At 42.4% G+C, this 17,850-nt stretch overlaps 1 protein-coding gene across 1 annotated transcript; it reads right to left on the bottom strand.

The window, feature by feature from the left end:
* Positions 1–283: 283 nt before the first annotated feature.
* On the bottom strand, positions 284–17,237 carry ncaph (non-SMC condensin I complex subunit H). Its single transcript, XM_022241979.2, has 18 exons — positions 17,105–17,237; positions 15,471–15,763; positions 14,511–14,598; positions 13,721–13,813; positions 12,866–12,983; positions 12,282–12,346; positions 11,955–12,023; positions 11,522–11,723; positions 10,557–10,645; positions 9,626–9,870; positions 8,618–8,754; positions 8,135–8,250; positions 7,385–7,507; positions 6,803–6,904; positions 6,374–6,529; positions 4,504–4,611; positions 3,631–3,798; positions 284–1,296 (listed from the first exon to the last, which is right to left on the bottom strand). Exons 2-18 carry the CDS (start codon positions 15,737–15,739, stop codon positions 1,246–1,248), a joined length of 2,199 nt encoding a protein of 732 aa, XP_022097671.2. The 5' UTR covers positions 15,740–15,763; positions 17,105–17,237; the 3' UTR covers positions 284–1,245.
* Between the last annotated feature and the right edge of the window lie 613 nt (positions 17,238–17,850).

The raw sequence follows: 17,850 nt of genomic DNA, 5'->3' as shown, positions 1-17,850 counted from the left end.
ATCACAGACTGGATATCACAGTTTTGGACTCGATTTCTTTAAAATAAGCGGAATTTCCATATTCGTGTCGTGAACTTAAAGAAACACTGTCATATTACACACCTCAATTATAATCATCCAAGCCACATCAACTACATGTACATGTAGGCACCTGTTGCTTTCAACCAGGCATGAAACTTGGACTTTGACAAAAAACGAGGAAATGTTGATCTTTACAAGACTTTGTACAGTGTTTTTTCATTTTCAACTGGCAGGAGTGTGAAGTGGAAAACGAGGAAATCAGCTGATCGGAGGAAAAGTTGCACGCCCGAGCAATATAGCGTATAAATGAACTTCATTCAATTTAAATTTTAGCACAGAAGTGTACGAGTCCTTCACTACTCCCGAGTCCCGACACATGCCAACTATACGTGTAAACACAGCAGCTACCAATTAAAAATTCAGCCCTAAATCATAGTGAGAAACAAATAAAAGTAAAGTCTTGACTGACTAACAGCTCCATTAATTTACAACACTGAAAAATATGCCTGCTAAAATATTTACAGCAACTAGATGAATGTACTTCAAGGACAATTCTTTGTGCGCACTGTACAACATAAAAACTAAAATCATGCATCCGAAGGGGAGAAATTTCATGCATGATGGGAGCCAATTGGAATTTGAAGAGAATGAACAGTTGAGCTTAATCACACAATCCATTTCACCTCCGGATGAATGGCAAACGAATGCATGTAGTCACAAAAAAATGACGAAATATTAAGAGCAAGCACGTGTACATCATAAAGTCTTCATCCAGTCAGATCTTAATGTTACAAAATTGCCAGGATCGTCGGGTTCATCCCGTATTGCTCTGCCTGACACTTCAGAACTCTGACAATCTCCCAGGATGTTCCAGTAGCTTTCTCAGACATATGCATCTGAATTTTGACGGGAATTGATTTTTCTCTATGACCACGGTCCTATGCTATCCTGTACAGGTAACCAACCCCTTATCACAAGATGGAAAATATGTCTCTTCTTTTGTCTGTAAAAAATGGGAATACCATCAACACTGGACACTAGCGCTGCAGCGTGTCCTCGGTGATGCTCGCATCTACAGATGGGGAGGTAGAGTTGTGATGCACCACTGCTCCATCATTGGGGGGGGGGTTTCTCCAGGTTTGGGCAAATGAACACGTTGAAGGGTAGGGGAAGAGTGCAGAGCAGAGACGGGCAGGGAACTGACTGAGGTAGACTCTTCAGAGTTCAGTTCTGAGTAATGACCAGATCCTCCTCGTTGTTGACAATCTGCAAACTCTGTTAACGAAGACAATCAAACGATTCAATCAGTGCAAAACAGTGGGACAGTGTTCTGGATAGTCTCTTTTCCAGGAATCGAAATTCCCTTCTTGGTATGGCCTCCACGCTGATGATGAGATTTGGGGGGATGAAGACAAGAATCCATGCAACATCTAGCAGAGAGGCTGTTAAAGATTTGCCATGGTATTAAAGAAAATGTTGCAAGGATAACGAAAAAGGGGTTACAGGATGGGGACCTGCAAGGGGTTCCTAAGGATTCATCATGACATGTGTTACAATTATCCTGTTTTGCCTTGGGATTGTCGCACTTAAAAAAAGCAAGTACCACTGTAGCGTCTGATCCAATTTCATAGTTGAGTACTTCTCTAGTACCAATATCACAGCCAAATACTGAATTATCTACAGTACAGGTCAGAATTTTAGCCGACACGCTAACACGATCAGTGAACCTGACACGCTGTTCAATACAAGCTTCACTGTTTTTACCGTGCATTGCACGATAAGCCTGACCCCAGACCTCAGTATCTTGGCAGGGCTTGTGACCGCAGACTGCAAAGATGACCGACAATGTGTAGTGAACCACTGCACGCGCAGAGCTGTCGCTTCAGCTTCCTGTATGCATGTACACTGTACATACATACATGTACAGTAATGTATGTACATGTAGGGCCTACACTGTATGGCAGTGCACTGAATAAATGAAATCACAAACATGTACATGTATCGCCTGGCTGGCAAGATGACTGTCTTTAAGTATAAAAATATGTATGATACAGCCGTTTTCTTTCAGTTTCGGACTGCAAAAGTTATTCAGTCGGATTACATCTGGAAAATGTCAAATGGCACTGAAACTGGCCAGTAGTCCACCCTGTGTGATTAGATACTACAAAACTTTTTCCCAAATTTAAGCTTTGAATTTTAAACTCACGGGATTGACTTGAGCGACAACGATGTTGTTCTTGCAATGCTGGTAAATGCTAGATCGGTTTTTAAGCAATTCCCGATTGCGCGAAAACTTTTTCACAAATAAACAGTAACCACAAAAGAAATCCTCAGCCAGAACTATTACACCAAGCTGATTTTACAATGACATATTTCTTATTTTATGGAAATTGAGTTCATATATCAGAATTCCAGTAAATAAGGAAAAAAAAAAAAAAACACCCACTGAACTTGTGTAAATTTTACTTGACTTTTTCATTTGCTGCCACACACCAACAGATGTGCCGCGACCATGCCGTGACGAAGCAATCACGAAACTACAACCACCCCAATGCTTTCATCCCAATCACCAATCATAAATCAAAACGATTGTATTGCATATTCATTTTGATACAGCGTCACACGACATGCATATTTATGAAGTTCGTATGAGTGCTACTTTGTTCTTTGTGAGCAGCCAGTGCATGCACATCGTATGATCTTTGCCGTTTAGTTTGGTCGTTATTTTGCCACAAACAGAGCCATTTGATTTGGTAGATTTTCCAGCTCCAGAATCGAAAACTGATGGGAAAAATCCTTATCTCACATTGAATTTATATTCACGCAATTTTGAACACACTGAGTGCGAGTATGGCAACAACTATCAGTGTATGCGAGGATCGCCGCCGTGGGGGCTGTCTTGACTAAAATTTGGCTAGCGGACCGGCGAGGTCAAATACCATTTCTATTTTGTGGATTTCTTTCAAAATAGTTTTCTCAAATTTAGGAAATGCTTTGTCTCGGTTGAAAACTTGATTTCAAGCTCAAATATTTTCTGTGCCTGATTCAGATGTTTTTGGAGCAATTCAGACATTAACCAAAAGTGTTGCTTGCATGGCACTTTCTTCGATCCTGTATGGCCAAACAAAACGCTTACAAGGTAAACTACTGACCACATTTCCCTGGAATTTGAAGATAACTTGAGCTGCAGTTAAACTGAATACTTTTCGTTATGGGAAACTAGGAAAATGACTGCTCCAGTCAACAAAGGCCTGGCTGTTCTGGGGTTTTCGTGTAGCGTGTGCATGTTTATACTCGGCAGATCGGATTACGGTGCCGGCGTTCTCTGTTATGCAGGGGTCAGCGTGTTTCGTGTTTGCGGTTAACTCCTTTTGTGTCTGTTGAAATTCTGACCTGTACTGTAGGTGTGAACAAAGCTGGAGAACCAATAATAATTATTTTCATTATTTTTTTTCTTTGAATGAATGAAAATTTGAACACGCTGATTTGTTTGCTGTTTTGAAAAGTTAAAAATCAGGACAGTTCTAAGTAAATCGGAACAATTGGCAGGCACGCTAACTTTGCTACTGCCATCTTAAGATACTCTCTATGCATTCCTGAGACACCAACCTTTTCATTGGCCAGATGGAGGAGGCAGACAAAGGCGATGGGAATGCTGAGGTTCTTGGCCATGGTGCGGGAGAGTTTGGCCGGCAGGACCTGGTACATGTCACTGAAGCACTGCTCGCCCGCCACCGACGTCTTCTTGTTGGCATCAGTCTCTGAGGGGATGTTTTCCTGCAAGATTTTCGGTATTGGAATGACCAGAGGTTATTTCTAACAACCAAAACTGCTGGGAAAAAAAAAAATCACCCATTGATTTCACAATGACACGTATATACATGTAAACATTTTGTTGCATATTTGCAGTGTAATATTGTTGCCTTGTGCTACGACATCAGCCACCCTGCTTTCCCTACTCCCACAAAAAACCCAAACCAGGGGGACATTCAATAGCAAAAGAAAAGTATGTCGGTATTGTCATATCTTGTATACCTTTATTGTTAGTGGTACGCATACGTACGCGAAGTATTGTGTTATTGGACGTGCCCTTGGTTTTCCTGGAATTTATTTTTGCTGTGTTTTTGTCAAATTATTTGAGCACCTGTATGGACACAAATTGATAGGAAAAAAAAGCTGCTAGGTCGTACTTGGCAACAGACTTTTTTTCTCATGGAAACACAATACAAGGTGTCCTGCAGTCCAAAAATTACCATGGCAGCATTGGGAAGTCTTCCTGTGTTGAGAGAGCGGCTAGAAAATGTGAACTTCTTACCAATTTTGACAATTGGAACACATGCATAATAGCAGGGTCTTAAAAGTAAGGATTGCAGAAATAATATGAACAAAACGAGTGTCTGACTGAAAAATTTGGCATACAGAACTACAAGACATTCAGAATCACCGGGGGGGGTGTCACTGGCCGAATGTTCAAGGACTGACCTTGTCTTCTTCCTTGTCCGCTGTCAAATGCTGCCACATCAGCGACTTGAGTTTCTTGACGTCCATCTTTTTGGCCGTCCTGGCGTACTGGATATCAATCTTGGCCACCTAAACCAATGCAGATGGAATGTCAAACCTTCACACAGGGTACAGAAAAAGGCACAGAATGTGCAAACAAGTCAGGAACCACCGTCCACATTGAGTAATGTGTCTAGCCAGTGAGGATTCAAATGCAAATTGAACACAGAACAAGTGACTGATTCATAAGTAAATGGAGCAAAAAGGCCTACTCCTTGCCAACTGTGAAGTGACAGTGCATTGGTAAAGAGTGGTTCTGGAATGCCCAGACTGGGGGTAGGATCCAGTGGGAGGGTTGGGGGCAGAAACTGGTTTATTCCAAATTGAGAAACATCCTCAAAACTCAAAAAGACTTGTGGTTGCCTTTGTTCGGGCAAATTAGGCTCTGTGCTAATGTTTTGAGGACTAAAGTTATTCAGTGCACACCGGACAACTTCGCTCGTGGAGAGACTACTTGTATTTCACTCGTGCCGAAATGCAACTTGGTAGTCCACCACACAACCAAAAATAAACACAGCAGTATTTTTGACGGTGCTATTCTTTCACTTAAGAGACTCAAAACTGAAACTGTCCTCTGCCCCGCTCACTTTTGAGTATGTTTCATCCCTCAACCACTTAACTTGTCAAGCTCAGTTGGCTTGTACACTTTTGACAACACAGTTCTGCAATCATGTGCAAGGGTTTTGACATCTGTTTTGGAGGGGAAATACCTTATTTCATAATGCCGCATTTCAGGGCTCAAATTACCCGGTGCACATGTGCACCAGTGCAAGTAGCTTTTTGCTTGTGCATGTATGTTCTGCTGAGCATGCACGACGTGCATGTAACTTTTTAACCAGCAAAATACTCACTTCCTGCATATATTTACCAATAAGTGAGAATATGAATAAAGTTTGTTGAATTCTTGACCAGATAGTGTACGAACGTGTTATTTCTTTCTCCCATTCCTCGCAGCAGGTTCATAATACATATAGGCCTACACATCTAACCTTAGCTTTGGCTTATAATCCTCAAATTGCTATAAAGGAATATGCACTACAGGTATTTGCAAAATTACGGTACATGTAGGTTTTCCTGGTGCATGTAGGTTTTTCCTGGTGCATGTAGTTTTTTCCTGGTGCATGTAGTTTTTTCCTGATGCATGTAGGTTTTTCCTGATGCATGTAGGTTTTTCCTGATGCATGTAGGTTTTTCCTGATGCATGTAGTTTTTCCTGATGCATGTAGGTTTTTCCTGATGCATGTGGGTTTTTCCTGATGCATGTAGTTTTTCCTGATGCATGTAGGTTTTTCCTGGTGCATGTAGTTTTTTCCTGATGCATGTAGGTTTTTTCCTGATGCATGTAGGTTTTTCCTGATGCATGTAGGTTTTTCCTGATGCATGTAGTTTTTTCCTGATGCATGTAGTTTTTTCCTGGTGCATGTAGTTTTTTCCTGGTGCATGTAGTTTTTTCCTGGTGCATGTAGTTTTTTCCTGGTGCATGTAGTTTTTTCCTGATGCATGTAGGTTTTTCCTGGTGCATGTAGTTTTTTCCTGGTGCATGTAGTTTTTTCCTGGTGCATGTAGGTTTTTTTAGTCTACATGCACCAGTGCATGCCACTTTTTTGGGGGTAAATCGAGCCCTGCCGCATTTACTTTTTTGTGGCTTTCTATTTTGGGAGGAAGGAGTCCCAATTTCAAATCCAAGCACATATTCCCCCCCCCCAAAAAAAACCCCTGTAATCCGTCAACCTCCTGTGTTATCACACGCCTATCAGTAGAAGCAAGAGCAAGACATTAGTCCTGACTGTACCTTGTGCGGCTGAGCCACCAGCCTGTCTCCTTGCAAGAGGGTGGCATCAAAGACGCTGTCATTGATGTAGCTGCTCTGGGAGCAGGTCTGGCTGAAGTCACTGGGTCCTGAACTCATATCCCCACTCCTGCCATGGTCATCATCCTCATCATCAACCTGTGGTGGCATTGAGTCAAGCATACATCTGTGTCTAAAATGTCTGCATTATTTGTTAAACGTATCTCTCCTGACAACCAAATTGATGGCGGAATGTAAAGAAAAACGTATTAAAGCCTTCTCCACGAGATAATAGAGGCGCTCATGGCTTCGCCACTCACACCGGGATTTTTTCACGTTACCACTATACTTGTATCCGGGTTGCCATGCTCGCCTTGATTGAAGGCTAATTGTGACCATGACAACAGCAATAATAGAAAGTGGCTGCCTCACCCCCGTGTCCGGACAGAAGTTGGCACAGTCATTGGCGTTGTTGTAGTCATAGCTGCCGATGCCATCGTCCATGCTGTCATTGTTACTGACTTGCCTCCTGACCTGCATGTCGCAGAAAGATGTCCGTACAACTATTTCTTTTAACTTTAATACAACGGTGCTCCACAAGTTTTTACAGTTAAAACTTGGTGGGGACTGAAGAAAAATTTTGAAACAGGTGAGAGCGGAGCAAAGCCTTCCAAGTACGCATACCAAGGACCTAATACCCACTTGAAGACCTTCCAATTTATTTTTATCAGGTCTTGTGCATTTTGGGGTTCCTATGACATTTATTTCACAAGAATTGATAGCACTTTTGTGCAGTCACCGATAGCCTTGTTCATAAAGATATTGTTGTAGAAGATGAAATATTCCACAGTGCAAATGCATCCAACATGTTAAACCTGGCTACCAGATTTTCAAGCTTGGTGGCTAGTTGTTTTTAAACTCGGTGGGAGACGAGCAAAACTTGGAGCGAGGGGAGGGGAGGAAGGGACCATGGACTCGTTGAAACTTGACACTTGAGATGTTTTCAACACTTACCACAAAGTTTGGCTTGAGGAAGAGCTTGAAGAGAGAATCTGGGTTGTAGTGGAGATCCCCAGGGAGTGTGGTGACGCTCTTGCTGTACTTGTCTAGGGTGGCCTTGGATAGCGTGGTGGCCGCCTGCACAGTCACAACGAGAACCACAAAGTCACAAATTTTCAAAACTTTGCCCACAAACTCTTTCACCTCAATCGTTCCACACTTTAGTGACAAGTCCGCACTGCCCAGTGCCTAAGATACGTCTGGTGTGAGACTGCGGGGATGCGCACAACTGCAGTGATCTAACTCAAATCTGATGATACAACATCCGGGATGGCAAGCCATATTTTTTTAATGAGCAACGCTTCTTTGTGCAGGAGAGCAGCACAGAATAAGCCTGCTTAGGCAAGCACTGTTTATTCATAGGATCACGAACATAGCATGACATATTGCAGGGTCGGCGAGCGGAAGAAAATAAAAAATAAAACTCTTACTGATCTGGGGTCGGAGGAGTAAATAAATTGAATTTGATCCATAATTTTTTTTTCCAAAACACTAAAAACCCATGATCAGAAACACTAATGCATGTATCAATTTCTTTTTTTCCCCTAAAATTGCATTACTCGGAATCATCGGATTCGTAATCCAACTAATATAAAAATGCTAGCCTTATTTGGCCCTGAAGAAATGACCTGATTAGAGGGCTTGCACTATCATGACAAATTTCAACAAAGGATTAAATAGAGTGTTAAGTTTCAGTGTGCCGACCTTGGATTCGGAGAAGTACTTGTCAAAGTTCACATCCTCCTCGTAGTCTATCCTGAAGACAGGCTTCTTAGTCTTTGCCTTCTTATCGTCCTCTCCGTTACCTAACGAGGATGGGTCTAGAGACAAGACACACAAAAAAGATATCTGTTAGCACCAGCTGTACTTGGTCTCTGGGAGAGGGCCTTCACAAAAATTGGCCTTGATGCTATTTACGATTAGCCACTTTTTGCCCGCCTGAAAACTATTGGGCCAAGCACACAGTTGGTGTCCTTAAACTATTACACCGTTTACTCTAAATGGCCAAAAGAAACCAGATCAACTTGGGGATTCTCCTCCACCTTTCTCCTCTGAGTTTCGAAAACCTGCACCTCCGAACACTTATGGAAACCACAAGCAAGGTACATGTGGTTATCATGCTAACGACCCTTCAACAATTCATTCAGAAAATTGAATGCCAGGGCCCACTGTACGGTTTGAGTTTACCTTTAGAATGCGGTTTTAGCTTCCAGTGCTGTGGGCCTGCCCAGGTGGTGAGTTTATCCATGTTGAAGTAGGAGTACTCGGTGGGCTGGAGTGACAGCTGAAGACACAGCTGACCAGCTGTGGACAGGGTCCTGCACCTGTTGGGCCAACAGACAAAAAAAACCCCAGCCTGATGAGCCTTGTGCACCTCTTCATCAGTGTTTCAACAGAAATCTGAAAAGCCCATTTCACGACCATTCCTATCTTCATTTACTGGACACTTACAAACACGTGAAGGACTGTCTGGCGTCCACTCTAGCCTGACGGACAAAATCTATTGATGCCTGAGTATTTCAGCCAGGCCTGCAGCCTTGTAAAAAGAGCCCAGATTGTGTGGTGTTATATAACTTTCTTTTGTTCATGAACCTGGCTCAGTGTGCTGCTGACCTCTTTTCAATAGGGGCCAGATTAGCATGCAGCGGTGCTGTGTGGCTCATCACTGTGGTGGAGTGCTTTTGTCCCCGGCGGTAATCTGCTCGCTCTAAATGCCCCAAACAATTGTATACTGTTTCAAAACAAGGCAGGATTATCTCCACTTTTGAGAATGAAAAAATGTTGGTAATTCCCAGCAGCCTTGTCTTTTGTTCCGAGTACGGTCTTTTGTTACAAGGCCCTGTTCCCTTTGTCCGAGTTCGGAGACCCCGGCCACACATTAAAGCATACGTGTTCGGATCCGGAATCCCATGCAGGAAGTGGTTAATATGCTGACCAGGCTACCTGACTCCCACAAAGTTGACCATTAAACTGAGACATTGCTGAAGGTTCTGAGTCAAGAGACAATGGCTTTTGTACCCTAAAGCATACACATGTAGGCAAAACATTTCAAATTGCTCTCTGAAGTATCCCTCTGATAAAAAAACAGCCAAACCGTTTCAACTTAAAGCTGAAGTTAGTGACCGGGAAGAGCTCTAAGGAAATCAACATCAGGTGGACAAATCTTGAATTTTTCAGTGTCTGATGAAGACTCACCCGCTTGATCCTACCAGCCGAGCTTCCTGGCCGTCAGCCATGAACACAGACGCCTCTCCTATTGACCCCACCCCCTCCCCACCATCACAGTCGTCGTCACAGTCGCTGAAGCCCCCGGCCGTGTAGTGGTCCGTGCCAAAGTCTGGCTGGCCAGCGTCAGGCTCGTCGAGAGGTTCTGGGACAGCGTTAACATCAAAGGCCTGGTCGCTCTTACCCATCTGCTCGATCATGGCGGCAAAGTCATCCTTAGTTTCAGAAACATTGAAAAAAGAAAAAAAGAAAAATTGCAACAGTTAATGTATATGTGATTGGCCTCAAAAGTGGATAAGATTACCTGAACATCAAACACTAGTTTCTTAATACTCTCCTGCTTTTTCCTGTGTCCTGTCTGCTTCAAACCAGAAAATAATTTTTTTTTCCAAGCATCTTTACCTTAACAAAAACAAAGTTTCTCTTGATTGTACATTTTTTTTATCCTTCCTTGTTCTGATAAACAAATTTATCCTTGATTGCTGGTGTTCATGACACAAACAAGCCACTATTCTGTCTTTTTCCTCCACACTGTAAGGTAAACATCATCATTTCTTTCATTCTAGTACATTTGCATCACGGTAAATGCGTTGGTGCTAAAGATGCATGGACGGGTTTCCGCCCCATTCTCCTAATAGAGGGGTAATTTTCACATTATGGGGTAATTTTATGGGGTAATTTGGTAACTAGAATAGAAGCCATCACTGTGGTGGTATGCTCGCATTACATGCCTCCTTGCGATTTAGCATGGTGATTTGCTATATGAAAGTGCATGCGCCTGCAAGTGCAGTGCCACCACAGTTATGCTGTTTTCTTAGATGAGTCTATTAGAGGTAAAGTGTTGGCAAAAATCCTTAGCATGATTTGTTCACAGCAAGTCTGTATCTCGTGATTGCTCTACCTTGCCATCTTTGTTCCAGTTGGTAAACTCAAAGTCGGCAAACTGCGGACAAATCCGCAGGGCATCCAAGTTGACACCAGCGTACACATCTGCAGGCAAAGACGGAGGACAGTAGGCACAACATAGACAGATGAAAATGTGGAGAGAGTCTGTCACAAATCTGAATGGACTATGCAAACCTCGATCGGGTTACCGTGAGCTATAAAAGGCAGTCGAACTATCTCATCACTGCAAAAGCATCAGAGAAAGGGTGGAGCTGAGTAGGGTGGGACGGGTTGTCAATGAAGACCATGTCACACTTGCACTTTTCTCCGGGTATCGCTGCCACTCTTTTCCCCATGCTAAGCTTCCATAAGTTATTCAGCTTTCTTGAGTATTGGACCAATTTCTATAAATTCCTGTACCCTTATTTCAAAATGTCAAATTCTAGAACAGAGAAGTGTCAATTAACTTTATCTGCTGTGACCGTGCATTGGGAAGAGTGCTGGTTCTAGGGCTGCGCAGTATGGTGCAATCCTTTTTACAAAACCTTTGGTCCGAGTGGATAGAGAATTAACAGGAGCGTAAAGTAAGGCAATGCCTTCATGCACACCACGTTTTAATCTAATCTGTATTGTAAATGGACTACACACTCAATGGCTATGAGGTGGTACATGGAAATACACGTCTTGATTCAAAAATATCTACCCAAGTACGTTTAAAAATTGGTCATCTCATGATGCGGGAAAGACTGTTTGAGGCCAAATTTGAGCACTCTTGCACCGCTATTAGGATAATAAATAACAGAAATGAAAATAAAAGTTGAGACTCTGGGTTGTCCCAAAGGTTTTACAATGACCAATAACTTTGATCAAGTTTGTCAATATGCTCACCCTCTGATACAGATATAACTTAGCATGCAATGACATATGTCCCAAGGAAAACTTGACCTTTCCCACGTTACCTCTCGATTTTTGTTGACATACCTCTGAGGTCGGACAAGTCCAGCCTAGCCTGCCTGGCAGACTCTAGGGCCTCGTCCGCCTGCGTGCCAACAGAGCTGGCCATCGTGGTGGAGTCCAGAAGGAGCTCGCCCTCGTCGTCCCTGCAAGTCAGGTGGTTGAGGAGCAGGCCGAAGGTACCCCCTTCATCAAAGGCAGCCGAGGTCTTGTGGAACAAGGGGTCCATCTGATCACAGAGACAATAGGGAGAATTTGCTCATAACACATACGACTATTGCCTAAAGTTTGTTCAAACTAATTATGTATGAATAATACAAATAAATGTAAAAAAAAAAAACACACAAAAGATAATCATGATACAATTATTTTTACAATTTGTACGAGAAAGCATGCACTATTAGAATCTTGCCACTTTCAAACTACTTGATACACTGAGAATTTTTTCGAAGGGATTTACCTCAAAGCCAAGGTCTAATTTATTCAGGTTGATGTTCTTCAAGTTGCTCTCGACAGTGTTGGAGTGTCGCTATCCAGTGGAACAAACACAAAAATTCAGAAACAAAATATCAGTTTTGTTATTTCTACGCTATACCCGACAGATGTAAAGAAGTCAAACCCCAAGCATTTCTCACGTTCTGTTAATCAAAAAATCAACGAGGCTCCTTTTACAGCAAACACCAAGTCTTTGATAAGCAAATTAGGAATCGCTCTGAATCAATGGAGACCTCTACTGCAAACTGTTTTATGAACAGCCAAGAAGTTTTAACGACAGCAGAAGGCTCACCTTTTTCTGTTTCTTGTTGGTGTTAGTTCCTCCTTCTCCGGCCTCTGTGGGACCTTCTTCACCTTCTGATTGTGAAAAAAAAGACAAAACTAAGACAAAAGCAGTGTTTCTGATTATGGTCAAAAATTGAATATCTCTTTCACTGCATTTGATTTACTGATTCAACGTTTTCTGCCATCAGATGTTTCATTTTGCTCTTTAGTTTTTTATGTAAAGTTTTTCAAAATGTCAAGACTTTTTGTTCATAATGTACATTTGGTTAGGTACCTTTTCAATGGTTGACTGTAATATTTTTTGTAAACTGTTTGCCATTTATTACACATGGAATTCAGGGTTCCAACTTTCAAATTTGAAAACTTTTCCCAGAATTAAAGCTGAATGCACATATTTCCAGCCTATTGTTTTTTAATGCGGCGCTTAATAAATTTCACTTCATGCATATTCAGCAAACTTACAGCCCAAGTGTGTAAATATTGGACCATTTGCATGTTCTGATAATGGCTGTTGGCAGAGGGAACCTTAAATGTTTTATTAACAGAAGAACAGCACTGCAAAGGTTTACATGATGCAGTGATTTGCATCACCTTTGCTCTGTCTGTCTCCGTGGCCGAGCCCTCCTAGCATCTTGTAGGTGTCAGCATGGATGGCATCCACGCGGCCGGCGTAGATCTTGGCGCTTGCATCCAGCGTACAGCTAGCAACCTACAACAGAAGAGAGTACATTGCTGCTGGCAATCAAAGCCCCGACTTGAAAAGGCTCAGTGAAAACAAAATACAACTCCACTGGTAAGTGAGGCTTGTGGCTACGGCTACCGCGGATAGTCTTGGCTGTGGCTGGTGCTAATGCATAAGCCTATGGGTCATTCTATAAATTCAGGGTCAAAAAGTGTGACGTTTTTTGTGTCCTTGTTATACCTTACCTGTGTAATTTGACATGGAAATATCACTCAAATTAATTTCAAACTATTTCTATTTGTTTGCCAGGTAATTTGCATTAATTCGTCACTCTTGGAAATCAGAGAATCATGTGTTCTGAACTTACAAAAATCATACGTCAGATGTGATACAGACGTGAAAAAAATTGGACCTCTAATTTATAGAATGACCCCTAAGGGAAGTGGAGGCAAAAATTCACCAATGGCTCCCACTGGCACACGTTTATTCCAGGTCACAGCCAATATTTCCAGACAAGACAGCTTGTGCGTAGCTTGAGATGAGGACTCTGGGTGGCCTTACGAAATCAGAATGCTTCACAAGAGAACTTTTGGTGCTGTTGGTGTCTTATTTTCACCTATGCCCCGGTGAATGCATAGCTTGGAAACATGTAAAAGGGTTTAATGAACAACATTTGCTAGTGATACCTGTACTGAATGATAATACGAGTGCCAGGCATATTTTCCTGAAGTTGTTTGTTTGTCTACTTTGACTGTCCACCGTACCTGGAAATTTGTCATTTCTCCCGTCTTCTCTTTGAGGAGTTCGGCCATGTAGTCAATCAAGTGCAGACCAAATGCATTCTTGGCATTAATTTTCTGTTGACAAGAGAGACCAGTGCATTTCAAAATGCTGCGACAAAAGAATCCATAAAGCATTTGTTTTTTACAAGAAATACAAGATATTTTGTCAACCAGAACAAAATCCAAAACAAAAGTGTCAAAATGCCACAAGGATTTCATCTTGCCATGTCAGTTATAATGTTTGTCTGTCTTTGGGTGGAAAAAAATTAGGTAGACCATCAGTACAAAAGTAAAATAATTCACCAATTGTTGAGAAACATTTGCCACAGCTATCAAAACATCAAATAATAAATACCACTACTAAATGCTTAAATGAAGTACATGTACATATTTCTTTCAAAATAACACTAATGTGCCCAAACTGTTACCAACCAAAGGTGACTTATCTGCAAACTTTAGCCGCCCACACAAATGGTAGGCATCAGCAGCGTTTCAAATCTAGATGTACTTTACTCAAATCTGCAACATTTCCTCACAAGTGTCCGTCCTTCTTTGTGTACTTTGTACACTAAACTGGACTTAATGTAGAAACCAAAGATAACATGGTGTGGGGTGCGCATGTGAGTCCCTGCTTCAAAGCCACTGAATTTCACCAGTGTTTCTTGATAAGCTCGGAGTGTCTGCTGATTTTCTTTGGGTGACTGGATAGATTACATTCAGTAGGCGTATTCTTGGTTCATCGTGACAAAAATAAATTTGGATTTTCACTCACATTTTCTGTAGAGAGCTTGATGCAGTTTGCATAATGGTCTGTGATCTGGGCAGCACTCAGGCCTTGATTGAGGGATAACGATCGCCGTCTGAAATGGAGGAAAACACTAATTTTATCGGAGAAATACGGGCGTTGATTATTATTATTTATTTCTGGTAATGACACCAAGGATCCCTCAAAAGTGCCCCAGGCACTGTAGCTCGCAAGCCTGGAGAAACCTGTAGAGAGGAAACAATGAGAAGCAGTTGCAGTTTTAGAGGTGGAAGGAAAATCCCAGAGGAATATTTTGGGTATAACCAAAAGAATCGGGTAGGGACATGTGGACCGAGCCGGGATTGGAACCCAAGGCCCTGAGAGGTGGAAGGCGAGGAAAGAAGCACCACGCTAACCTGACTTCCGAGCTGAGTGTACAAAAAGTAAGCCCAGTAAAGGAGAAACCATGCATGTACTCTTGTCACTTCTCAGTTGAATGGCTGAGATCTCATGTATTTATTCGTTTGGCTATTTCTCTCAATCAACCTTTTTGACATTTGTAACTGCAATGCATTATGGGATTGGATGACAAAAAATAAAGAAAGAACGAAAGGGGAAAAAACAATCACGGCTGTTGCAGGCTTTGAACTTGGATCCACATGTGTCCACAGCTATGTGTAGCAAGCTAGCTAGCAACTCGATGGCTTGATGGAATCCGAAACCTTACACAGATCCCAATGCTTGTTGTACAGTGCAGTGACTACAGAATTTAGAAGTTGCATTACCATAACTACAGCCACTACAATGAAAAGACACTATGGAATACAGATGCACCTGTGACTTGATGAACAGGTGTGTATTCTGAAGAAAGTTCTAACATGGATTTCTGATTGGTTCACTTCCCCCGTGTCATGCATTAAAGTGTATGGCTTGCTTGACATCCATTGCCATGATGCAATGAGAACATGTTGAGAAGGTTTATGGTACCTGTCGCTTGGTGTTCCTGGGCTCTGAAACTGCCGCTGCATCTCCAGAACCTTGGACCGCCGCCTCTGCCGACGTTCGGCTGCGTCATCATTCTCGGGGACACTGACATGTTGACCGTGGAGGGCCGACTGGCCGGGGAGAGGGGGTGGATGCCGACGGGAGGAGGTTGAGGGTGAGATGAAGTCTGTGGGCGTGGTGACGCTGGAGGGGTTCCTGAACAGGGCTGCCCCCCGCTGGGCAGGTGTGTGGACATCCACAGCTGCTGGCATGGTCAACAGTCAGATGTGCTAAACCTGGATAAAACACCATTCAAATCACCCAACTGATTACAGACATGGACCCTGTAGTCCCAACATTAAAAGTGTACAGGAACAACTACTGTACATGTGCACAGCCCTGAAGCATCTTTATATTCAAGTAAATTTCAATTTATATTCAAGTAAATTTCGAAACCAAGAAGGCATTAACGTCAATGACGGTATAGTTGCCAAGTCCCTTATTTTCCCACTTAGGCCTAAGTTTGCTGTAAAAACCAATAAGACTTGACAATAGTTGGCGAAATTAGGGACCAGGTGCCGAAGTCTAGATGAAGAAGTCATTATGTGGAAAATTAAGGTGGGGTAAGTGTGGGCATACCTGATCGGGGGAGGGGGGGAGAACCCGATCAGCCATGATTTTTTTATATAGTAGGGCCTACCTATATTCATTTGATTCACGTCACAGTCTGTACGCCCTACAGAAAAAAATCACGGCTGATCGGGGTTCCCCCCCCCCTGATCGGGTATACCCACACCCCTATGTCATATTACTCATATGTACATCATGTCATGTTTGTTAGGCCTTAATCCTGGGTGCTATTTGTTCATGAAGGTGGCCTGTCTGCATAGGCCAAATGTTAGCAATAGCATGGCTAGTCTAATTGGAAAGAGGTCCATATACATGTCTGAAAAACCTAGGTATAGTCAGTCCGAGTAACTTGGACCCATAACATTTAAACATGTTTAAGGGAAAATTAGTGTTGTCCGTCATGTCCGTACCCTCATATCTGCGTATGGAACTCTTTCCAGCATGTCCAGATACTGAGATAGACCTCATCTTTTCGTGCCTGTCAGTCAGTCTTGCTGCCTGGTCAGCATCATGAGTACGGTCAGTGCAGTGGGGTTTATGATGATGCTTGAAAACTTTGACCCGGTAGTGTCAACTACCACTGCCAGTGCACTGTGCCAGTACTACCAAGTACAAGTTACAACTAAGCCTACATGATGTAGGCCACATGAAGGCCTACATTTTTTTCAGTCGGCATAGGCATGGTAGGCCTAAGCCGACTCCTCCATGCTAGGCAGTAGGCCTACTAAGGCTAGGCCTACCAACCTGCCAACTTAGTACCAGGACTAGCAGTCCTACTCCTTTTACTAGTAGTAGTACTAGTGACTAATCAGCTACTGAGTAGTACTAGTCGTACTCGTAGGCCTATATTTGCGCAAAAGCATATGTCTGACCATTTCTCCATGGTCTGACCATGGTCTGACTGCCTTGGCCCGGTGTACATGACTAATGTTAGGCAATTTACAACTAAATAGGCATAAATATCTGTAGAAAATAAACCAAAAAAGCTAATTCTGTTACATGCTCACCAGTCGCCACTGTTATTTTCGATTTAATCTTGAATTCAAAACTAGAAATTCGTAGCAAATTTTCACCAAACACCAGCAACAACTCGAATATGGCGCTTTCCGTTAGAAGTTATGTGTGCGCATGCGCATGTTTACAACGCGACGGCTGGTTTATGTTGCAAATTTACTTTGTCTTTATTGCCATCTACACACATTTGACTTTTGAGCTGTTCACTTTAAACGATCATTTGGTTCAATCAATTTATTGTGTTACTGAAAATTTGTTTCTCCTCCGACATCTCTCACATAGGTGGTTTTTTTTTAATCTAAAACTACAACCCCAGAAAACAGTCCTTGTTACTTATATACTGAACGGCCAGGAGATGGCGCCCTTCACTAAACATATATTTGCCACAGCTAATACTGATGTTTTGCGTTAAAATCATGTACTGGTTTTAAGGCTTGATGTTGTACGTCCATCTATTCAGTTCTCAAATGCCAGCCGAAGTGACAAGTACAGAAAATTCTGGGATTTGTTTTAAGCAACTCAAAAGTCAGTCCTTTAACATCAATTAAAGAAACAATAATGGCCAAAAGAGATGACCATTTTGTTTTCAAATGATTGAGCACTGAGTACGTAGCTAGCCTAAGTTCTCGAAGACTCGGGTCTGCATCCACAAGCCGACTGAGTGGATTTGGGTCGGATCCATATTGCAATTTATTGTTAGTTAATTTGAGTTATTTGTGGTAACGAATGTGTGCCATGT

This window comes from Acanthaster planci, linkage group LG13, assembly GCF_054643075.1.
Source record: "Acanthaster planci isolate LZ-2023a linkage group LG13, COTS_SCS, whole genome shotgun sequence".
In the NCBI taxonomy this organism is placed as follows: Eukaryota; Metazoa; Echinodermata; class Asteroidea; order Valvatida; family Acanthasteridae; genus Acanthaster; species Acanthaster planci.
Note: the sequence above shows the minus strand (reverse complement) of the source record. Positions and strands in the feature narration are given on the sequence as shown.

Bases quoted from the DNA above. Each gene is read 5' to 3' on its own strand.
- ncaph (XM_022241979.2), bottom strand. From the start codon at position 15,739: ATGCCAGCAGCTGTGGATGTCCACACACCTGCCCAGCGGGGGGCAGCC. The intron at 8,251-8,617 runs GTAAACTCAAAC...TCTTGTCTCTAG, and splicing joins GCTAAAACCGCATTCTAAAG to ACCCATCCTCGTTAGGTAAC. The intron at 3,799-4,503 runs GTCAGTCCTTGA...AAAATCTTGCAG, and splicing joins CGGACAAGGAAGAAGACAAG to GAAAACATCCCCTCAGAGAC.